The 24,984-nt window shown below is 40.3% G+C and overlaps 1 protein-coding gene across 1 annotated transcript in view; it reads left to right on the top strand.

The window, feature by feature from the left end:
* The window catches only part of LOC128662506 (zinc finger protein 271-like), a 454,586-nt gene that overhangs the window by 141,525 nt on the left and 288,077 nt on the right, over positions 1–24,984 (top strand). Inside the window, exon 4 of the mRNA XM_053716285.1 lies at positions 3,008–3,415. Within this exon, the coding sequence (XP_053572260.1) occupies positions 3,008–3,415 (408 nt within the window). The remainder of the gene's footprint in view (positions 1–3,007; positions 3,416–24,984) is intronic.

Genomic DNA, 24,984 nt, shown 5'->3' with positions numbered 1-24,984 from the left:
TTTTTTTTTTATACCTATCTAATTGTATTTTGGTCAATGTACTAATGTCACACTACTGTTATGTGTCAGTGGATAAGAAATATATATATTATTTCAGTGATTATTTGTTATGTGATTAATTAATATTTTATAAAACAGTGCTCAGATATATTATTCCAATATATCAAGTGAAAGTTATTCTTTCTACCAATTTAGTGATACTAAATATTTTATAAAAGACAATGAGAGTGACTAAAACCTAAAATATGATTCATGTGTTTTTATAAATTTCTCACAGACTTTTAATCTCTAAAAAATGGTTACTATAAGTTGTGGACTATACTAATTCCAAAAATAATGTGACTGAATGTTCAGTGGCTAATTACTATTGCTACTAACATAATGAGATTTTTACTATATATGATAGTATATTTAGTGATTAGGGTGTGTTCATCTATAAGCCTAATGCTATTAATTATACCTTTTAATGTGTCGGTGTTATTGTGATTTTATCACTATCTATATAAAATAACCAATGGAATACTATCTATATTTGCTGACAGGCTTGATGCGATTGAAAAATAATACTGATGCCGTATTTCAAATATAGCACATAAACATTCAAAAAAATTCTTATCGTGCTACTAACAAGGCAGCTGACAATGATATTACGGAGAACTATGCTTAAGTATTCGGTGGCATGTAAAATCCCAATTAGCAACGCTAAAACATACCAATATTCAATAGCAGTATAGTGAGCAATACAGCATTAATATAATTCAAATACTTTACAATTTAGTCCATTGTTCATGGTCCGGCAGCAACCTCAGACGATAACAACTATCAGGTGGTTACAAAGGTTTCAGGGTTTTTTTAGGACTCCCTGTAGAGGTGCGCTCACGGAAGGTAATGTCGGATAAAAAGTCCAATCGAGTCCAAAATACGGCAGCTCTTCCAATTGTTTGGGGTACGATGAGCGAATCTAGATTGAGGGTAAGAAGGCGCCAGACATAGGGTAATATTGTTACAATCTGCAAACACGCTCAAGTAACATATAGATGGAATACTTACAAACGCAGCGGCACCAAATTGTGCCTAGTGAGACAGACCGGGACCTCAACCGTCGCCCGGAAGACCAACCAATGGCGTGCACCAAACTTCCGCAGTCACGTGAATGTTGTAGCCAATCACCGATTCTTTGGGCTCACACACCTTCCTTGCAGACGTCCGATTCAAACAATAGGATCACAGTGTAGACAAACCAGGTGTCCTGGGCCTTAACTTGAATATTGACCTTGCAGCCTTTAATTAATCAATAAAACTAAATAATCAAACCATTGAATAAACAAAGTTAACACAATATTACGTATAGAGAACAATAATCAATTATCAATAAGAAATACAAAGACATAAATAGGAGTGTATTTTGAGACAAAGACAATAAGTCTTTTTGGTCAATTAAATCATAGCCAGCTCTATTATGACACCAGTCAAGAACAATTACCCTATATAAATTAATGGTCAAATACATAAGTATTAATATGCAAATAATGAACAAATATGTCATTTTGGTCAAATGGTTTAGAATACATAATAATTGATTTTATTGATACATAATTTTATGACACTTAATAACTATATCATAAAACCATAAGACACAAATTCATAAACATCATTTGTTATTATGAAATGCTGTATAGCGTAATGTCAGAATGTGTGAATTTAACATACGATATTGACATAATGATTGAGACTAAGGTGAAATTTGGGCACATTTCTATTGAGATTACATTGGAATATACTGTAGATGTACCATATATAGAGCCCATTTAATAGTATATAGTTCATTTTAGAGGAAATAGAATAATAATAATTAACGAAATAATCAAAGAGAATTTGTCACGCAAGATAGTATAATGAACTGAATATAAGATATCAAAAAACAAAAAAGGAAATTACAAATTACAATAACATAAGATCAAAATAAAATCCAAATATGTAGAGGACGTATATTAGCATTGCTATGATATAACGCAAAGTTAAGAATAATAGTATGATTTCCAATGTGGTCTGAAATAGACGTGCTCACTGAGAATAACATATCCGCCCTCCTTAAAGGTGTGTGAGGTTTTAGATGTTGTGATTGGTTAGAAGAGGTACATAAGCAGCGGGAATACCATACTGTGTATTAAAGCCTGATGAAACGACCCTGCATGGTCGAGAAACGCGTTGCTGATTTTAAACATTTTAAATAAATTGTTTTTAGTGTACCTCGTTTGGAGTGGGTTTTACTTTCACTCTAGCACTGTTACCAATCAATATCTTGAAACCGCAGTGTATGGGACACCTGGTTTGTCTACACTGTGATCCTATTGTTTGAATCGGACGTCTGCAAGGAAGGTGTGTGAGCCCAAAGAATCGGTGATTGGCTACAACATTCACGTGACTGCGGAAGTTTGGTGCACGCCATTGGTTGGTCTTCCGGGCGACGGTTGAGGTCCCGGTCTGTCTCACTAGGCACAATTTGGTGCCGCTGCGTTTGTAAGTATTCCATCTATATGTTACTTGAGCGTGTTTGCAGATTGTAACAATATTACCCTATGTCTGGCGCCTTCTTACCCTCAATCTAGATTCGCTCAATAAATACTTTTGCATTTTTATACATGCACACCTCACAGTGCCTGCTTTTTTGTGCTTTTTCAGGAGACCTCACCCTGTTATTTTTATGGTGCTGGTTAATGTTTGCGCACATCTCTTTTCCCTGCTACTATTTTTGCTCTTATTTATTTTTCTACCTCTTTTGCTTGGCTGATTTATCAGTGAGGTGTGAGGGGTTTTATATTGCTCTTGGGGTTTGGGAATTGTTGCCTCCCCCTTGTGGTAGAGAAGAGTAATTGCCATGAGTAATGGATTTTGGGCTCTCACTACCATGAAATAAATAAATGTATCAGTTAAGCATAAATGATGTTTTTGTTAATGGTTTTAACGCAGTGTAAAATCATAATAGAACCTTACTTCATTTCCACAGATACTGCTGAATCCTTGAACAACAATGAGGTTATTCTTCACAGTCGCAGCAAGAAGCACGTCTACCCTGCTGTTTCCCCCCAGAAAGTGTGTCCAAATGAAATGGAAGAGGGGAAATCGAAAAGAGAGGAAGAGTTATACATAAAAAACAGAAAAGATGATATATGCTTTTTGTGTCTGGACTGTGGGAAAAGCTTCACACGCAAGTCATCCCTTATCGTACACCAGAGGATACACACAGGCGAGAAGCGCTACGTGTGTACGGACTGTAGCAAGAGGTTTGGGCTCAAGTCCTCTCTCGTCAGGCACCTGAGGACCCACAGAGAACAAACACTTAATATCTGCTCACAATGCAGCATCTATTTTAGCCGTTACTCTGACTTGATGCTGCACTTGGAGGTCCATGATGGTGAGTGACCTTAATCTCTTCTGTTAATCATTTAATTAGAAGGGTCATGGACTGCAGATACTTTATATTTGTAATCTATTTATTTGTTCTATTTTGCAGTTCTTTTATAAAGGTGGTGAGAGTCCACGATTCATTACTCCTGGTCATTATACTCCTGGCCACTAGTTGAAGGCAAAGATCCTAAAACTCCCAGAGCCCTTAAAAACCCTCACATGTTACTGGAAACTAGTCTTGGCTTTGCCTTCACAGGAGGAAGGTGAAGTAGGAAGCTGTTCCAGGTGTTTGTGAGAAGGATGCTCCGACCAATTTGAGGCCCAGTTTCCCCTCAGAGAGCTACATTCTGAACAAAGGGATATATTTTGAGTATGGGTAGTGGCAGAAGAACACCCTATGGGAGTTAGTCACAGGCCTCCCAGATATGTGGTAGGGACCAGTCCCTAGTCTCCTCCTATTGGTTCTACTCTATACATATAGCATTGGACTGACTATCTACTAGAAGCAGTTGGTTCTACCTTATACTCTATACATAAAGCACTGGACTGGCTATCTACTAGAAGCAGTTGGTTCTACCTTATACATATAGCACTGGACTGGCTATCTACTAAAAGCAGTTGGTTCTACCTTATACATATAGCACTGGACTGGCTATCTACTAGAAGCAGTTGGTTCTACCTTATACATATAGCACTGGACTGGCTATCTACTAGAAGCAGTTGGTTCTACCTTATACATATAGCACTGGACTGGCTATCTACTAGAAGTAGTTGGTTCTACCTTATACTCTATACATATAGCACTGGACTGGCTATCTACTAGAAGCAGTTGGTTCTACCTTATACTCTATACATATAGCACTGGACTGGCTATCTACTAGAAGTAGTTGGTTCTACCTTATACTCTATACATATAGCACTGGACTGGCTATCTACTAGAAGCAGTTGGTTCTACCTTATACATATAGCACTGGACTGGCTATCTACTAGAAGCAGTTGGTTCTACCTTATACATATAGCACTGGACTGGCTATCTACTAAAAGCAGTTGGTTCTACCTTATACTCTATAGATATAGCACTGGACTGGCTATCTACTAGAAGCAGTTGGTTCTACCTTATACATATAGCACTGGACTGGCTATCTACTAAAAGCAGTTGGTTCTACCTTATACTCTATACATATAGCACTGGACTGGCTATCTACTAGAAGCAGTTGGTTCTACCTTATACATATAGCACTGGACTGGCTATCTACTAGAAGCAGTTGGTTCTACCTTATACATATAGCACTGGACTGGCTATCTACTAGAAGCAGTTGGTTCTACCTTATACATATAGCACTGGACTGGCTATCTACTAGAAGTAGTTGGTTCTACCTTATACTCTATACATATAGCACTGGACTGGCTATCTACTAGAAGCAGTTGGTTCTACCTTATACTCTATACATATAGCACTGGACTGGCTATCTACTAGAAGTAGTTGGTTCTACCTTATACTCTATACATATAGCACTGGACTGGCTATCTACTAGAAGCAGTTGGTTCTACCTTATACATATAGCACTGGACTGGCTATCTACTAGAAGCAGTTGGTTCTACCTTATACATATAGCACTGGACTGGCTATCTACTAGAAGTAGTTGGTTCTACCTTATACTCTATACATATAGCACTGGACTGGCTATCTACTAGAAGCAGTTGGTTCTACCTTATACATATAGCACTGGACTGGCTATCTACTAGAAGTAGTTGGTTCTACCTTATACTCTATACATATAGCACCGGACTGGCTATCTACTAGAAGCAGTTGGTTCTACCTTATACTCTATACATATAGCACTGGACTGGCTATCTACTAGAAGCAGTTGGTTCTACCTTATACTCTATACATATAGCACTGGACTGGCTATCTACTAGAAGTAGTTGGTTCTACCTTATACTCTATACATATAGCACTGGACTGGCTATCTACTAGAAGCAGTTGGTTCTACCTAATACTCTATACATATAGCACTGGACTGGCTATCTACTAGAAGCAGTTGGTTCTACCTTATACATATAGCACTGGACTGGCTATCTACTAGAAGCAGTTGGTTCTACCTTATACTCTATACATATAGCACTGGACTGGCTATCTACTAGAAGCAGTTGGTTCTACCTTATACTCTATACATATAGCACTGGACTGGCTATCTACTAGAAGCAGTTGGTTCTACCTTGTACATATTGCACTGGACTGGCTATCTACTAGAAGCAGTTGGTTCTACCTTATACATATTGCACTGGACTGGCTATCTACTAGAAGCAGTTGGTTCTACCTTATACATATTGCACTGGACTGGCTAAGGTAGAACCAACTGCTTCTAGTAGATAGCCAGTCCAGTGCAATATGTATAAGGTAGAACCATCTACTAGAAGCAGTTGGTTCTACCTTAGCCAGTCCAGTGCAATAAGTATAAGGTAGAACCAACTGCTTTTAGTAGATAGCCAGTCCAGTGCTATATGTATAAGGTAGAACCAACTGCTTCTAGTAGATAGCCAGTCCAGTGCAATATGTATAAGGTAGAACCATCTACTAGAAGCAGTTGGTTCTACCTTAGCCAGTCCAGTGCAATAAGTATAAGGTAGAACCAACTGCTTTTAGTAGATAGCCAGTCCAGTGCTATATGTGTAAGGTAGAACCAACTGTTTCTAGTAGATATACATATTGCACTGGACTGGCTATCTACTAGAAAGTGTTTGTTCTACCTTCTAGTAGATAGCCAGTCCAGTGCTATATGTATAAGGTAGAACAAACACTTTCTAGTAGATAGCCAGTACAGTGCAATATGTATATCTACTAGAAACAGTTGGTTCTACCTTATTCATATAGCACTGGACTGGCTATCTACTAGAAGCAGTTGGTTCTACCTTATACATATAGCACTGGACTGGCTATCTACTAAAAGCAGTTGGTTCTACCTTATACTCTATACATATAGCACTGGACTGGCTGTTCCTTCTGCTTATGGTGAGTCCAGTATTATGGGTGCCTGTCAGATAAGTGTGGGGGTTTGTTGTTGGCACCTGCTTAGCCTATTGTACTCGTTTATTGGTATATCATAGCCTGGGGACCATTATGTCAGGCATTTTAGGCTTGGGCATAAAAGTACCTTCTTTCACCCTTTTGTTAGCGCATGTCTGATTGTCTGGGTGCGTTGTTTTTTTTCACGTATTGGCTTGTTTGTTAACCTTGTTTTTTTTGCTTGTTGGGTTTTTGTTTGCGCTCTTCCTTGGTTAGTGCGCATTGGCTAATGCGCATGTTGGATTTTTTTCTGTGCCTTTTCTTAGTGCATGCCAGCTTTTAATCTTATACGCTCGTCGTGCACACACCAGTAGGTGCACTATTTGACGTTTACTTACTGGGTTTTTTAGTGCGCTTCATTTTTTGTGCGCATAGGGATAGATTACAAGTGAGGTGGAAATCGTGATTTATTTCATGTAATTGGCAAGAGTCCATGAGCTAGTGACGTATGGGATATACATTCCTATCAGGAGGGGGCAAAGTTTCCCAAACCTCAAAATGCCTATACATACAACTCAGTTTTATAAACTTTTCCTCCTATGGAGGTGGTGAAGTAAGTTTGTGCTAGATTTTGATGATTTCTTCTATGATAAGCGCTTCTAAGCATTCTGAAGCCCAAGTCCTCTGAGTACAGTGTTTGTCAGAGGGATGTGAAGTATCGCCTATTGATTTTATAGTTTCTCTCAGTGGAAATATTTTCAAGGGTTCTCTGTTATCGGTCGTAGGGATTCATCTCCTACCTCCCTTTTCAGATAGACGATATACTCTTATACCATTACCTCTGTTGATAGTTTTCAGTACTGGTTTGGCTATCTGCTATATGTGGATGGGTGTCTTTCGGTAAGTATGTATCGTTATTTAAGACACTCTCAGCTATGGTTTGGCGCTTTATGTATTATTATAAAGTTTTAAATATATGTATTTGACGTATATTTACCATGAGTCAGGTCTATGTATATTTCCCTTTTGCAGTCTAAACAGTTTCAGTATAGGAATAATGTTTGGGAAGTTTACACTTTTTTTCTTTCCTGGGGTTCATTCAGTTTCTAATTTGACTTGTTTCTCAATTGTTTTTTCGCGGGCAAATCTAGGCTCGCGAGGACGCAAAATGCTGTTATTTATTGTGTCATTTTTGTAGCAAAATTTTTTTGGCGCAAAGTTGTGCCTTTGATGGCGCAAATTTCGTAATTTCCTGCGTCTTTGTTGACGCTAGTTGTTTTTGCATGAAGTAGCGTTTGTTATGAGGGTTTTTCCTTTTCAAGATACTTTCTGTATTATGTTCTAAAGAATGGTTTATCCCGATTCCCTTTTGGGACTGTACTACTATTTCTATGGAAATTGGTGCTTATTTTTAGGATTCTTAGTTTGAATATAACCTTAGTAGAGCATATTCATGTACTGTTTATATTTTTAGCTCAGTCTTTGAGGCCCATTTATCAAGCTCGCCAGAAACAGCAGTTATGAAGCAGCGGTCTAAAGACCGCTGCTCCATAACCCTGTTCACCTGCTCTAAGCAGGGCGGGAAGCGCCACAATTCAACCCGATCATGTACGATCGGGTTGATTGACACCTCCCTGCTGGCGGCCCATTGGCCATGGGTCTGCAGGGGGTGGCGTTGCACCAGCAGCTCTTGTGAGCTGCTGGTGTAATGCTGAATACGGAGAGCGTATTGCTCACCGTATTCAGCGATGTCTGTCGGACCTGATCCGCACTGCCGGATCAAGTCCGCAAGACCTTTGATAATTTGGCCTCTTTATCTGTGGCTGACATTACAGTTAGCATAAGCAGTTTTAGATTCTCAAGTATATAACTCTGTTTATTTACTTCTGATGTATTCATTTTATTATGTTTACTATATCTATTATTATGATTTCAAATATATTTTAATATCTCCACTATTTCTGGAGGTTTAGAGTTTTTTTTTCTGACCTACTTTTAGTCCGGTGATGTAGATCAGTTGGTGAATGTCCTGACTACAAACGCTTGTTCTAGATCCAAGGGTTATAGATTCATATCCCGGCAGGGTTAATACAGCTCTTCTGCCTTTTTAGGTCAATTTATTGTGTACCATTTATTTGGGTAATAATAACAACCGTTTTTATCAGCTGCTAATTTGGTTAACTCAGAGTGCAAGCTCTGAAAAAATATTTTTTTTGTATCCTTCTGGGAGAAAACACTATGAGGCCTACTTATCAAGCCAAAAAAATCAACCTGGGTATAAGAGGTGGCGATCAAGAAAAAGCTCTACTAATAGCAGAAACAAAATGGATATTCTTACTTAATTCTGTTCACCCTTTGGGGTTAAACGAACAAAATAATTTTGCCCACTTTTTATAAGAATATTTCTAATTGGGATGCATAGCTAATGATGGATAGCATTAAAATAACATCTTTAAATGAATGTACCTCGAATCATATGTTCACCAAAACCACCATGAAGGTATCTCAACTATGAGATACAAAGACACGTATGAGTTTTCACTCATATAGCAATATTACACATATAAATTTAGCGTAATCAATCATAATTATAATGCTTTGAAAAACAAATACAGAACTTCTTTTTTGTCAATGGTTGGCATTCAGTATATGCACATATTTAGTCACCTAATTATTATTTTCACTAATTTATGTTCCCTCCCTTTTTTTCTCTCCCCCCCTTTTTTTCACTGATCCAGTGACAAAAAAACACAGAAAACACTATTAGTAATATTTATGTTTATTCATACACAATAATTGATAACACTCAAATTAATATCGTGCTTCACAAAATATAAATTCGTCTCTAAATTTTTTTAAAGATGATCTGAAGTATTATAAAGTAACACTTTAATTAGATATCTAAATCTACTATAATTTGATGTCCAGTCACATTATGTTTATTTCCTGTGACATTTAGGAAACACTTCACACCTCACACTTTTTTGAACTTAATATTATGTACCACACCATTGATGTATTTTAATATAACATATCGCAAGAGTATAACTGCAATGATAACATCAGTCTTCTTCTACCAGGCGTGGGCATGCATGTTGCACAATAATACATATACCAACTAATGAGGACATTACTGAAATAACATTAACCGTTACCTAATCATTCATTTGCATCCAAGATCGCAACATTCGTCAAACTAATGACGTCACATAAGGGGCGGATATTCGGCTTCAGACACGCAATAAAAAGCCGTCTGCAGCACAACGCGCGCACACCCCCTTTGAGAAAGTCGTGTGAACGGCGAAACATGTTAGGGCAATGGTGAGGAGTCAGGGAGCTCCTGTGTATGTTAGGGCTAGCTAAACCTGGGGTTAAACTTGGTATTTATTTTACTCATCGATCTACCGCCATAGCGACCCCCAAATCTATTACCATTTAGATATAGACTATTTATTATGCATAACAACTAGATTATGTAGGAGACTGCTAATAGGCACGATCGATTAAGTCACATTTGCATACTTTTGTTAGCATTTACTTTATATTTTAGCACATTGGGACGTAATATCATCTAACTCTCAATAACCTCAGAGGGTTACGGTGAAAGCTGAATACTGGCTGTATACAGAGGCAAGACATTAGTTACTCTGGAGGTATTCCAGCTACATTTACCGCTATAAATTAACTTAGCAAAGGCCTACTTTGTGTAATACTGAACTATATTAAAACTGGCACTAAGATCAGCGAAGCACTAGTTATTGGTCTTCACATATGTCACACAGCGAGTCAATCATCTTGAGACAAACATTACACTTTGCTGTGCAAATGCAATTATCTTAGGGACATGACTGTGTTCAAGCTAAATACTGGTTGTATTACAGATCCACAAATGTTATAGAGGCAAGACATTAGTTGCTGGTGGCATTTCAGCTATATATACCGCTACAAATTAACTTAGCAAAGGCTTACTTTGTTTAATATTGAACTATATCAAAACTGATACAAAGATTAGTGGAGCACTAGATATTGGTCTTCACTTGTTATATGTCACACAGCAAGTTAATTAACACATTTTTTTAGATAAACATTACACTTTGCTGTGAAAATGCAGTTATCCTAGGGACATTACTGTGTTAAACCAATTATCTTAAAGCAGATTTGCAATTCAATACCTTATTATAACATACAAATATATGCCCAGTGAACTAATACTCTCTGCAATTATCACAGTTAAATTCACACCAGATTATCTAGCAACTATTTGCAAATTAACCATTTTTGCTCAACTGGTCAAGTCATCAAACTGCACTAAGTTGATATATTGTTTAAACCACTTTGATTAGACAAGACATTACGTTTAACTCTGTTGTTTATAACTGTGGAGTATGGATACCTAAGTATGCACCAATCACACTGATCTTCTAGTAAATGGTATTTGTACCTTATGCACCGTTGTGCTAAACTTGATTAACATATTTGTAGCAGAGAGGCAGTAGGATCTGTAATATCTTTTGGGTAAGCAGAGACAAGCAAGTAACTACTCTTGGTAATTGTAACAGAGAGGCAGTAGGATCTGTAATATCTTTTGGGTAGGCAGAGACAAACAAGTAACTACTTTTGGTAATTGTAGCAGAGAGGCAGTAGGATCTGTAATATCTTTTGGGTAAGCAGAGACAAACAAATAACTACTCTTGGTAATTGTAGCAGAGAGGCAGTAGGATCTGTAATATCTTTTGGGTAGGCAGAGACAAGCAAGTAACTACTCTTGGTAATTGTAGCAGAGAGGCAGTAGGATCTGTAATATATTTTGGGTAAGCAGAGACAAACAAATAACTACTCTTGGTAATTGTAGCAGAGAGGCAGTAGGATCTGTAATATCTTTTGGGTAGGCAGAGACAAACAAGTAACTACTCTTGGTAATTGTAGCAGAGAGGCAGTAGGATCTGTAATATCTTTTGGGTAGGCAGAGACAAACAAGTAACTACTCTTGGTAATTGTAGCAGAGAGGCAGTAGGATCTGTAATATCTTTTGGGTAAGCAGAGACAAGCAAGTAACTACTCTTGGTATCTGTAACAGAGAGGCAGTAGGATCTGTAATATCTTTTGGGTAAGCAGAGACAAGCAAGTAACTACTCTTGGTAATTGTAGCAGAGAGGCAGTAGGATCTGTAATATCTTTTGGGTAAGCAGAGACAAGCAAGTAACTACTCTTGGTAATTGTAGCAGAGAGGCAGTAGGATCTGTAATATCTTTTGGGTAGGCAGAGACAAGTAAATAACTACTCTTGGTAATTGTAACAGAGAGGCAGTAGGATCTGTAATATATTTTGGGTAGGCAGAGACAAGTAAATAACTACTCTTGGTAATTGTAACAGAGAGGTAGTAGGATCTGTAATATCTTTTGGGTAGGCAGAGACAAACAAGTAACTACTCTTGGTAATTGTAGCAGAGAGGCAGTAGGATCTGTAATATCTTTTGGGTAGGCAGAGACAAACAAGTAACTACTCTTGGTAATTGTAGCAGAGAGGCAGTAGGATCTGTAATATCTTTTGGGTAGGCAGAGACAAGCAAGTAACTACTCTTGTTAATTGTAGCAGAGAGGCAGTAGGATCTGTAATATCTTTTGGGTAAGCAGAGACAAGCAAGTAACTACTCTTGGTAATTGTAGCAGAGAAGCAGTAGGATCTGTAATACCTTTTGTGTAGGCAGAGACAAACAAGTAACTACTCTTGGTAATTGTAGCAGAGAGGCAGTAGGATCTGTAATACCTTTTGTGTAGGCAGAGACAAACAAGTAACTACTCTTGGTAATTGTAGCAGAGAGGCAGTAGGATCTGTAATATCTTTTGGGTAGGCAGAGAAAAACAAGTAACTACCCTTGGTATTTGTAGCAGAGAGGCAGTAGGATCTGTAATATCTTTTGGGTAGGCAGAGACAAACAAGTAACTACTCTTGGTAATTGTAGCAGAGAGGCAGTAGGATCTGTAATATATTTTGGGTAGGCAGAGACAAGCAAGTAACTACTCTTGGTAATTGTAGCAGAGAGGCAGTAGGATCTGTAATATATTTTGGGTAAGCAGAGACAAGAAAGTAACTACTCTTGGTAATTGTAGCAGAGAGGTAGTAGGATCTGTAATATCTTTACTCTTGGTAATTGTAGCAGAGAGGCAGTAGGATCTGTAATATCTTTTGGGTAGGCAGAGACAAGCAAGTAACTACTCTTGGTATCTGTAGCAGAGAGGCAGTAGGATCTGTAATATCTTTTGGGTAAGCAGAGACAAGCAAGTAACTACTCTTGGTAATTGTAGCAGAGAGGCAGTAGGATCTGTAATATCTTTTGGGTAAGCAGAGACAAGCAAGTAACTACTCTTGGTAATTGTAGCAGAGAGGCAGTAGGATCTGTAATATCTTTTGGGTTTGCAGAGACAAGCAAGTAACTACTCTTGGTAATTGTAGCAGAGAGGCAGTAGGATCTGTAATATCTTTTGGGTAGGCAGAGACAAGCAAGTAACTACTCTTGGTAATTGTAGCAGAGAGGCAGTAGGATCTGTAATATCTTTTGGGTAGGCAGAGACAAGCAAGTAACTACTCTTGGTAATTATAGCAGAGAGGCAGTAGGATCTGTAATATCTTTTTGGTAAGCAGAGACAAGCAAGTAACTACTCTTGGTAATTGTAGCAGAGAGGCAGTAGGATCTGTAATATCTTTTGGGTAGGCAGAGACAAGCAAGTAACTACTCTTGGTAATTGTAGCAGAGAGGCAGTAGGATCTGTAATATCTTTTGGGTAGGCAGAGACAAGCAAGTAACTACTCTTGGTAATTGTAGCAGAGAGGCAGTAGGATCTGTAATATCTTTTGGGTAGGCAGAGACAAACAAGTAACTACTCTTGGTAATTGTAGCAGAGCGGCAGTAGGATCTGTAATATCTTTTGGGTAAGCAGAGACAAGCAAATAACTACTCTTGTTGAACATATCCCATGCAAACTAACTATTTAAGGTGATTACTCAGAACCTTGGTAACTTAGTTACTAACGCCTGCAGGGATCTGTCATACATTGCAATCCATACTGCCAATACCCAAGTATGCATAATAACTTATAGCCGTTATACTTAGGCACTTATTGTGATATGAGACCCCTTATATCACTCCCCAGGCAGCTATTGTTTTTAATCGCACATCCCATTATTTTATCTCCTGTTTTTTTGCGTATTTAATAAAATTTATGTTTTAAATTACTCTAGCACACTCTCCTAACCATTTGGTACTCAATCCTTCCACAAATGCATACACATAATTTGTGTTACAAGTGTCTACATGAGTGCTAACAGTGTATTCTTTAATGGTCAATTTTGCCCATTTTTTCGTCTACTTATCAAGCCGTCAACTTACTTGCATTCTACGGCACCAATACGCTCGCCTGACATCGCCTAACTTCGCTGCCGCGGACCTGAATACGTTCTCCATATTTAACAAAAAAGCTGTCAAAAAGCCGTGCACCTAGTACGAGGCGATGAGCAGCGGACTGTTGTTAACTAACAGTCATCGATCTCGCTGCTATTCAGCTTTTTCACAGCTTTATTTGTATACTGTCACTAAGCACCGCCACTATACTAAACTGTTTAACCCCCCTATCCCGCTGCTCCCCGACACTGCCGCAACTCTATTAAACTTATTAACCTCTATTCCGCCGCTCCCGGAGCCCACCGCCACCTACATTATGTTTAACCCCTAATCTGCCACCCCCTATACCGCCGCCACCTACATTATACTTATTTCTATCTATCGGGTTCTTGTAAAGCGTGGCTATTCACCCGTAAGGGTCTCAAGGCGCTGAGGGTTGCAGTTCAGTCGAAGAGCCAGGTCTTGAGGTCTTTTCTGAACTTAGTTAGGGTGGTAGCTTGTCTGAGGTGCAGCGGGAGGGTGTTCCAAGTCTTGGCTGCCAGGTGAGAGAAGGATCTGCCTCCCGCTGTGGTTTTCCTGATGCGGGGGATGACAGCGAGGGCTTTGTCGGCCGATCGAAGTTGTCTGGCAGGGGTGTAGAAGGTAATGCGGTGGTTCAAGTATTTGGGACCGATGTTGTGGAGGGCCTTGAATGCGTGGGTGAGAAGCTTGAAGGTTATTCTTTTGTTGATGGGGAGCCAGTGCAGGTCCCGCAGGTGTTTGGTGATGTGGCATTGACGAGGGATGTCAAGGATTAGTCTGGCCGAGACATTCTGGATGTGCTGTAGTCTCTTTTGGAGCTTGATGGTGGTGCCGGCGGAGAGTGCATTACCATAGTCCAGTCGGCTGCTGACAAGGGCGTGAGTGGCAGTCTTCCTGGTCTCGGTTGGGATCCATTTGAAGATCTTTCGCAGCTGGTGAAGTGTGTGGAAGCATGCAGAAGAGACGGCGTTGATTTGCCGTTCCATGGAGAGCGATGAGTCCAGGATGACGCCTAGATTTCGTGCATGGTCGGTGGGTGTCCGAGGGCTGTGGGCCACCAGGAGTTATTCCAAGCGGATGTTGTGGGACCGAGGAGGAGGACTTCGGTCTTGTCTGCGTTCAGCTTTAGGCAGTTGTAGCTCATCCAGGTGGTGACTGCTGTCAGCCCTTTGTGGACGTTTCTCTTGGTGGTGGTGGGGTCACTGGTGAGTGAGATGATTAGCTGGGTGTCATCGACGTAGGAGACGATGTTGAGGTCGTGACGGCCGATGGCGGCGAGAGGGGCCATGTAGATGTTGAATAGGGTGGGGCAAAGCGAAGAGCCTTGGGGTACACCGCTTCTGATATATGTGGGCATGGAGGTGAAGGGTGGGAGTCTAACTTTCTGGGTTCTGCCGGTGAGGAAGGAGGTGATCCATTCCAGGGCTTTGTCGCGTATGCCGGCATCGTGTAGTCGGTTGCGGAGGATGAGGTGGGAGACAGTGTCGAATGCTGCTGAGAGGTCTAGAAGAATGAGGGCGGGGGTCTCTCCTCGGTCGAGTAGGGCGAGGATGTCGTCTGTGGCGGCAAGGAGGGTGGTCTCGGTGCTGTGGTTGCTCCTGAAACCGGATTGGGAGGGGTCCAGGGTGTGGTTGGCTTCGATGTAGTCAACGAGTTGCGCGTTGATGGACTTCTCGATGACTTTGGCCGCAAAGGGGAGCAGAGAGATTGGGCGGTAGTTCTTCGGATCATTGGGGTCAGTAGGGGTTTTAATTCTGCGTGCTTCCAATCATCCGGGAAGGTGCCGGTTTCGATGGAGCAGTTGATGGTGCTGCAGAGCTCGGGGGCGATGGTGTCACCCGCTTTGTTGAAAATGTGATGCGGGCATGGGTCCGAGGGTGCTCCAGAGTGGATCGATCTCATGATTCTGATGGTGTCCTCTGTGGTGAGGGGGGGAAGCAGTGGTGTATTTGGGTGAGGTATCGGTGGGAGTTGGTGGGTAGGCGGTGGTGGGTGAGTTCTGGGGCGCGAAGCTGTCATAGATGTCGACGATCTTGTGGTGGAAGTACATTGCAAGGTTATCGCAGAGGTCGTTGGTGTCGCTGTTGGGATTGGAGAATTCCTTGATGACTGTAAATAGCTCCTTCCTGTTGTGGACGTTGGCATTGATTCTATCTTGGATGGCTGTCTTCTTGGTGGTTTTGATGAGGTGGTGGTGGGTAGTGATAACTTCTTTGTAGGCTGTTTTATTTGAAGGGGTCTTGCTGGATCTCCAGGTCCTTTCCAATCGCTTGCAGTGGCGTTTGAAGTCCTGGAGGGCAGGGGTGAACCAACTAGCCTTGTTGGTGGGTTGGTGGTTGGATGGTTTCTTGAGAGGGGTGAGGGTGTTGGCACAGTCTGTGAGCCAGTGGTGGAGGTTGCGGGTGGAGGAGTTGGCATCTGTGGAGGTAGCTGGGGGGCACTTGTTCAGGGTGGAGTGCAGTTGGTCTTCGGTGATGTTGTTCCAGTTTCTGCGAGGTGGGTGGTGCTGCCGGAGGTGTGTGGTGGGTTTGTTGAAGGAAAAATGTATGCAATGGTGGTCGGTCCAATGGAGTTCGGTGATGTGGTTGACTGAGATGTGGTTGACTGCAGAGAAGATAGGGTCAAGGGTGTGTCCAGTTAAGTGGGTTGGGAAGTTGACGAGTTGCTTTAGTCCGATGGTTCCAAGGTTTTCTAAGAGGTTGGTGGTGTTGTGGTCGTTGGGGTTGTCTAGGTGGAAGTTGATGTCACCGAGGAGGATGTAGTCTGTTGAGGGGAGGGCGTGGGGTGCGATGAGGTCGGTGATGGAGTCGCAGAAGGCAAGACAAGGTCCGGGAGGTCTGTAGATGAGGGTGCCGTGGAGGGTGGTGTTGGGACTGACCTGGATCTTGAAGTGTAGGTGTTCCATGCCTGGTGAGTGGTAATCGTAGCTGGTTGTGACGTGGAGGGAGTGTTTGTGGATGATGGCGATGCCTCCTCCCGGTCGGTTGCTACAGTCCTTGTGGGAGATCTTGTATCTGTCGGGGATGGCGATGTCAGGCATTGATGTGGGGTTCAGCCAGGTTTCGGTGAGGAAGGCAACATCTGGGGAGGTGGAGTTGATCAGGTTCCAGATTTCGACGGCGTACATGCGGACAGAGCGGGTGTTGAGGAGGATGCAGTTGAGGTGGTTGCGGTTGTTTTTGCATGAGGTGACTGGCAGGTTAGTGGTTCAGAGGGAGGAGAAGGCGCGTGAGGTGACTGGCAGGTTAGTGGTTCTGAGGGAGGAGAAGGCGCAGTTGCGGCAGGTGAAGGGTCCTATGGTGTTCGTCGGGGATGCGTGGTGGCAAGCAGATGATCTACCGGTGTTGAGATGGAGGAGGGTGCTGGCGTCGTAGTGATGGTGGTTGTAGGAGCCAGGATTAGTGGCACTGGACGCGGTCCAGGCGTGGAAGGGTGCTGATGGGCTTGCCTTTGGTACGCTAGCACCACACCCGCTACGCGGTCGCGCAGCAACCTCCATTACATAGGAGGTGGGAGGGCTGGGAGGTGGGGGGCAGGGCAGTGGCTGTAGAAAGAAAGTTAACAAAAGGGAGTTACCTGTGCTGTGCTTAGAGGTGGGGGGGCAGGGCAGTGGCTGTGGCATGGGAGAGACAAGCAGGAAGGAGAGCAGGCTGGAAGAAGCTGCAGTCTTAGACTAAGGCAGCAGCAACCTCCATTAAATAGGTGCTGGGAGGTGGGAGGGCTGGGAGGCGGGGGGCAGGGCAATGGCTGTAGAAAGAAAGTTAACAAAGGGAGTTACCTGTGCTGGGAGGCGGGGGGCAGGGCAGTGGCTGTGGCATAGGAGAGACAAGCAGGAAGGAGAGCAGGCTGGAAGAATTCACTTATTAACCCCTATCCCAACGCTCCCGGAGCCCACCGCAACTAAATAAAGTTATTAACCCCTAAACCACCAGCCCCCCACCTCACCATAAACTAAATTAACCTATTAACTCCTAAACCTAACAACCCGCTAACTTTATATTAAATATTAACTCATCCCTATCTTATAATCAATTTAAACTTACCTTTAAAGGTACATTAAACTGTATTAAACTAATAATTAACCTACCCTAACTTTTATTACAAAATTACATTAAACTATATTAAATAATTAATCTACACTTACTGTTATACTAAATTACATTAAACTACAAAATTAAATTAACTATATTTATATATTTAGAAACCTAACCCTACTCAAATATTTTAAATCTACACTAAAAAATTACAAAGTTACAAAAAACTAACAACTTAGTTACAAAAAATAACAAACACTAAGTTACACAAAAAATAAACACTAAGTTACAAAAAATAAAAAAGAAATTATCAAAGATTTAAACTAATTACACCTAATCTAAGGGCTCTATGAAAAAAAAAAAAAGAAACAGAATAAAAAAAACCCTAACCTACAATAAACTACAAATAGCCCTTAAAAGGGCCTTTTATGGGGCATTGCCCCAAAGAAATCAGCTCTTTTACCTGTAAATAAAAAATAGAAACCACCCCCAACAGTAAAACCCACCACCCACACAACCAACCCCCCAAATAAAACCCTAACTAAAAAAACCTAAGCTCCCAATTGCCCTGAAAAGGGCATTTGGATGGGCATTGCCCTTAAAAGGGCATTTAGCTCTATTGCACCCAAACCCTAATCTAAAAATAAAACCCAACCAATAAACCCTTAAATAAATCCTAACGCTAACTCCTGAAGATCGACTTACAGTTTTGACGATCCGACATCCATCCTCCAAGAAGCCGGCAGAAGTCTTCACCCAGACGGCATCTTCTATCTTCATCCATCCGGCGAGGAGCGGGTCCATCTTCAAGACATCCGGCGCGGAGCATCCTCTTCTTCCGTCGACTCCTGACGAATGAAGGTTCCTTTAAGTGACGTCATCTAAGATGGCGTCCCTTAGAATCCAATTGGCTGATAGGATTTTTTCAACCTTAATTCTTATTGGCTGATAGAATTCTATTGGCTGATGCAATCAGCCAATAGGATTGAACTTCAATCCTGTTGGCTGATGCAATCAGCCAATAGGATTGAGCTTGCATTCTATTGGCTGATTGGAACAGCCAATAGAATGCAAGCTTAATCCTATTAGCTGATTGGATCAGCCAATAGGATTGAAGTTCAATCCTATTGGCTGATTGCATCAGCCAATATGATTTTTTCAACCTTAATTCTTATTGGCTGATAGAATTCTATCAGCCAATTGGATTCTAAGGGACGCCATCTTGGATGACTTCACTTAAAGGAACCTTCATTCGTCGGGAGTCGTCGGAAGAAGAGGATGCTCCGCGCCGGATGTCTTGATAATGGACCCGCTCCTCGCCGGATTGATGAAGATAGATGCCATCTGGTGAAGACTTCTGCGGGCTTGTATGAGGACTTCTGCCGGCTTCTTGGAGGATGGATGTCGGATCTTCAAAACTGTAAGTCGATTTTCAGGGGTTAGTGTTAGGATTTTTTAAGGGTTTATTGGGTGGGTTTTATTTTTGGATTAGGGTTTGGGTGCAATAGAGCTAAATGCCCTTTTAAGGGCAATGCCCATCCAAATGCCCTTTTCAGGGCAATGGGGAGCTTAGGTTTTTTTAGTTAGGGTTTTATTTGGGGGGTTGGTTGTGTGGGTGGTGGGTTTTACTGTTGGGGGGGTGGTTTGTAATTTTTTTATTTACAGGTAAAAGAGCTGATTTATTTGGGGCAATGCCCTGCAAAAGGCCCTTTTAAGGGCTATTTGTAGTTTATTGTAGGTTAGGGTTTTTTTATTTTGGGGGGGCTTTTTTATTTTCATAGGGCCCTTAGATTAGGTGTAATTAGTTTAAATCTTTGATAATTTCTTTTTTATTATGTGTAACTTAGTGTTTATTTTTTTGTGTAACTTAGTGTTTGTTATTTTTTGTAACTAAGTTGTTAGTTTTTTGTAATTTTGTAATTTTTTAGTGTAGATTTAAAATATTTGAGTAGGGCTATATAAATATAGTTAATTTAATTTGTAGTTTAATGTAATTTAGTATAACAGTGTAGATTAATTATTAATTTAATATAGTTTAATGTAATTTTGTTATAAAAGTTAGGGTAGGTTAATTATTAGTTTAATATAGTTTAATGTAATTTTAAAGGTAAGTTTAAATTGATTATAAGATAGGGATGAGTTAATTTTTAATATAAAGTTATCGGGTTGTTACGTTTAGGGGTTAATAACTTTATTTAGTTGCGGTGGGCTTCGGGAGTGGCGGGATAGGGGTTAATAACTTTATGTAGGTGGCGGGATGGCAGATTAGGGGTTAATAAGTATAATGTAGGTGGCGGCGGTGTAGGGGGCGGCAGATTAGGGGTGTTAAGACTCGGGGTACATGTTAGGGTGTTAGGTGAAAACATTACTTTTAATCTCCCATAGGAATCAATGGGATATCGGGCAGCAGCAAACATGAGCTTTCGCTGCTTTCAGACTCCCATTGATTCCTATGGTATCCGCCGCCTCCAGGGCGGCGGTTTTAAAACCAGGTACGCTGGGCCGGAATAGTGCCAAGCGTACCTGCTAGGAATTTAACTAGCAAAAGAAGTTAGATAGTGCCAAATTTGCATTCAGAACATCTGTAGTGACGTAAGCATCGATCTGTGTCAGACTGAGACCAGTGGATCGTATGTTATGTCACAAAATTCTACTTTTGCCGGTCTGTAGGGTTTGATAACTAAGGGGAATCAAGCTCGCCACAATTACGCTGCGGAATTCCAGCATATTTGCGGTTGACGGCTTGCTAAATAGGCTCCAATATAATTACTTGTTATTTGACTGCATAAAGGTACGGTTCTCAAACCAGTTCATCTGATGGGGGGCAGACTAAATTGTTTTTGGATAAACTCAGTCCAAAATCTTTATTTTTCTTAGGGTCTGAATAGATTTTTAGAATGAGACCTTCTATGGGAAGATTCTTTCTTTCTTTCTTTCTCAGAATTTTTTTCAGGAGTGTTTATACCAGTTCTTTAGCAGGAACTGGGATTGGGTTTCTATTCAGTTCTATTCTTTGTCCCAAAGAAGAAAGGTTTATTTAGTCCAATCTTGGATCTGAAGACTTTATATTGTTTTGTAAGAGTCTCAACATTAAAGTTGGCGACTATAAGGACTATTATGCCTTTTGTTCAGCAAGGTCATTTCATGTCTACTCAATTTTACAGGACGTTTATCCTCATATTTTATTTCATTCAGACCACTTTTGGTTCTGAGATTCTCTTTTTTAGATAAGCTTTACCAATTTGTCGCTTTTCCATTTGGTCTATATGAATCTTTCCAAAGATTCTGGGTGCCCTTCTTTCTGTAACAAGACAGTAGGGTATTGTGGTGTTTCCTTATTTGGATGGTATCCTGGTATTAGCTTAATCTTTTTTTTTATTAGAATCTCTCATGAATCAACTAGTTTTGTTTCTTCAAGACATGGTTAGAGGATTTAATTTACCTAAGAGTTTTGTGATTCCTCAGACAAGGGTCACTTCTTTTTGGGTTTCTAGATGGATTCTGTTTTCATGACTTTGTTTTTATCGGACAAAAGTCAATTGTAATTGGTGTTAGTCTGTCTAACTTACAGTCTAGAACATTTCTTTCAGTGGTTATGTGCATGGAAGTTTAGGTCTCATAATTGCAGCATCGGACGTGGTTCCATTTGCTCGTTTTTCATCTGAGACCTCTTTTGCTTTGCATACTGAATCAATGGTGCAGGGATTGTTTTAAAATATCACAATTGATATTCTTAAATCCCAACACTCAACTCTCTCTGATTTGGTGATTAGACTATCATTGTTTTATTTAGGGGGCCTCCGTTTGTTCTTTCTTTCTGGACTGTGTTCTTAATGGATGCAAGTTTTACAGGTTGGGGAGCTGTCTGAGGGTCTCTGACAGCACAAGGGGTTTGGAAACTTCAAGAGGCGAGGTTTCCAATTGTTATTTTAGAACTCCGTGCTATTTTCAGAACTCTTTCAGGCTTGGCCTTTTTTGGGAGAGAACTTTTTATTTTTTCAGACAGACAATATCACAACTGTGGCATATGTCATTCATCAAATAGGGACTCGCAGTTCCTTAGCAATTAAGAAGTATCTTGAATACGTTCTTAGGTGGAATTCATCTCCTGTCTAATTTCTATGACATATCTCAGGTTTAGACATTTGAGAGATGGATCTCAGCCATCAGTCTTTACATCCAGGAGAATGGTATCTCTATACAGATGTGTTTTCTTAATTTACCAGGTACCTTTTCAGGTCCAGGGATTCTCAGGCGGAAATGGTGGATGTATTAGCAGTGTCTTGGTTTTGCAACCTGGCTGCATACTTTCGCCTCTGTTTTTTTTCTTCCAAGGGTGATCTTCAAGATCATATTGGAACAATCTCATGTGTTCCTGATAGCATCAGCATGGCCTCACAGGTTTAGGTTTGGTATGTGGATCTTGTCCGGATATCCAGTTGCCATGCCTGGACGTTTTTTCTTTGGCCAGCCCTCTTGTTTCAGGGGCCATTTTTCCATCGGGATCTCAAATTACTTATTTGAAGGTATGGAAATTGATTAGTGTTTAGTCATAGAGGTTTCTCTGACTCAGTTTTTATCACTATGTTGCAGGCTTATAAGTCTGTTTCAAGAACATGTATTATAAGGTTTCAAAAACCTATATTTTATGTTTTTTTTTCTCATAAATTCTATTGGCATTCTTTTAGAATTCCTAGGGTTTTTCAGTTTCTTCAGGATGGTTTGGATAAGTTTGTCTGCAAATTTTTTGAAGGGACAGAAATCTGTTATGTTTTATTTCCTAAAAAGATTGTTTAAACTTCCTGATATTCACTGTTTTGTTCAGGCTTTGGTTGGTATCAATCCTGTTCATTTATGAATTCTCTTTTTGGAGTCTTAATTTGGTTCAAGGATTTTGCAGGCTTTCTTTTGAGCCTATATTTTCTTTGAAGATTATCTACTTTCTTGGAAAGTGTTGTTTCTTTTGGCTTTCTCTTCTGCTAGAAGAGTTTCTGATTTCTCAGCTCTCTTGTGTGTCTCCTTATCTGATTCTTTCATTTAGATAAGTTGTTTTGTGGACTTCTTTTTCCCTAAGGTTGTGAATTTGAACATTAGTAGAGAAATTGTTGTTCCTTCTTTGTGTCCTAATCCTAAAGAATTCTTTGAGAGTTCTTTACATCCTTTGGATGTGGTAGGAGCTTTATAATTCTATATCAAGGTTACTAGGATCTCAGAAGACTTCTAGTCTATTTGTTGTTTTTCTGGTTCCAGAAAAAGGTTAGGAAGCCTTTGCCATTTCTTTGGCACCCTTGTTAAAGCTTTTGTTTTTCAAGGCTTATTTGGAGGCAGGGCAGGCTCCGCCTCAGAGATTTACAGCTCATTTTACTAAATTCAGTCGCCATTTCTTGGGCTTTTACAGATTGAAGCTTCGGATGATCACATTTGCAAAGCAGTATTTTGTTCATCTTTGCCTACTTTTATTGTTTTTACCATTCTAATGTATTTTGCTTCTTCTGAAGCAGTCTTTGGTAAAAAAAAAGTTATTCAGGCAGGTGTCACTTTGATTCTACTGCTTTTGATTTAAGTTTTTTCAAGGAAAAGTTAATTCTGGTGTGGATTTAATTTCTCAGGGGAAATAGCTGTTATTTTATCCCTCCCTCTCTAGTGACTCTTGCGTGGACTTCCACATCTTGGGTATTTCTATCCCATACGTCACTAGCTCATGGACTCTTGCCAATTACATGAAAGAAAACATAATTTATGTAAGAACTTACCTGATAAATTAATTCATTTCATATTAGCAAGAGTCCATGAGGCCCACCCTTTTTATGGCGGTAATGTTTTTTTTGTATAAAAGCACAATTATATTTCCGATTCCTCTTTTTGTATGCTTTTTTACTCCTTTTGTTATCACTTCACTTCTTGGCTATTCGTTAAACTGAATTGTGGGTATGGTGAGGGGTGTATTTATAGGCATTTTGAGGTTTGGGAAACTTTGCCCCTCCTGGTAGGAATGTATATCCCATACGTCACTAGCTCATGGTCTCTTGCCAATATGAAAGAAATGAATTTATCAGGTAAGTTCTTACATAAATTATGTTTTCTTGAGCCATTTTCATTACGCTGATATTAAGTTCAGCGAAATCGTGATTGCTCAATCACCTTTTACACTTCAATGCTTACCGCTATCTAAGAGCTGTGGTAAACTGGTTTCCGAAAATAAAAAGTTGCATAAAGCACAACAAAAATATCTAACAAAGTACACTTACATTTCTAAATGAAGTATTAACCTCTAAACCACCATTCCCCCACATTGCAAACACTAATTATAACTATTATCCCCTAGACTGCCACTCCCCCACATCGCAAGCACAAATTAAAACTATTAACCCCTAGACCGCCGTCCCCCCACATTCCAAATTACCTAAATAAACTATTAACCCCTAAACCGCCATCCCCCCACAACGCAAAGTTATAAACTAACATCTAAACCCCCTAAGCTAACACCCAGTAATTCTATCCTATTCTAATACCTCTTTAAAAAAAAAAACACAACCCCAAAAAACCCTATTCTAAAAATAAATTACCACTACCCCTTAAAAGGGCCTTTGGTAGGGCATTGCCCTAAAGCGATCAGCTCTTTTGCTTAACAAAACAAAGAAACACGAACCCCTCTAACAAAAAAGCTTTCATTCTATTGGCTGATTTAAATTTGAAGATTCAGAATGCAAGGGTACCTATATATAAAAGGAGTACCTTGCCTTCAGTATTCAGTGTGCAGCTGAGGACCGATGTTGCCGCTGACGTCACCACCGCCACCGGATGAAGTTAGAAGATGGACTCGTGCTGAAGTTGGAGCGCCACAGATCATCATCGGTGAGTACCAACTTTGGAGTTAGTGTTATTTTTGTTTGTTTTTGTTGGGTGTTTTTTTTTTTATAAATTAGGGTTTTTATTTAAGAGCTGAATTCCCTTTTAAGGGTAATGCCCATCCAAATGCCCTTTTGAGGGCAATGTGTACGTTAGTTTTTTTTATTTTGGGGGCTGGGGGGTTGTAATATTAGAGGGGTTAGTGTTTTTTTTAAGCAAAAGAGATGATCGGTTTACGGTGATACCCTACAAAAGGCCCTTTCAAG

Source organism: Bombina bombina, chromosome 6 (genome assembly GCF_027579735.1).
Source record: "Bombina bombina isolate aBomBom1 chromosome 6, aBomBom1.pri, whole genome shotgun sequence".
NCBI classification, from domain to species: domain Eukaryota; kingdom Metazoa; phylum Chordata; class Amphibia; order Anura; family Bombinatoridae; genus Bombina; species Bombina bombina.
This window is presented reverse-complemented; position numbering and strand designations above follow the sequence as displayed.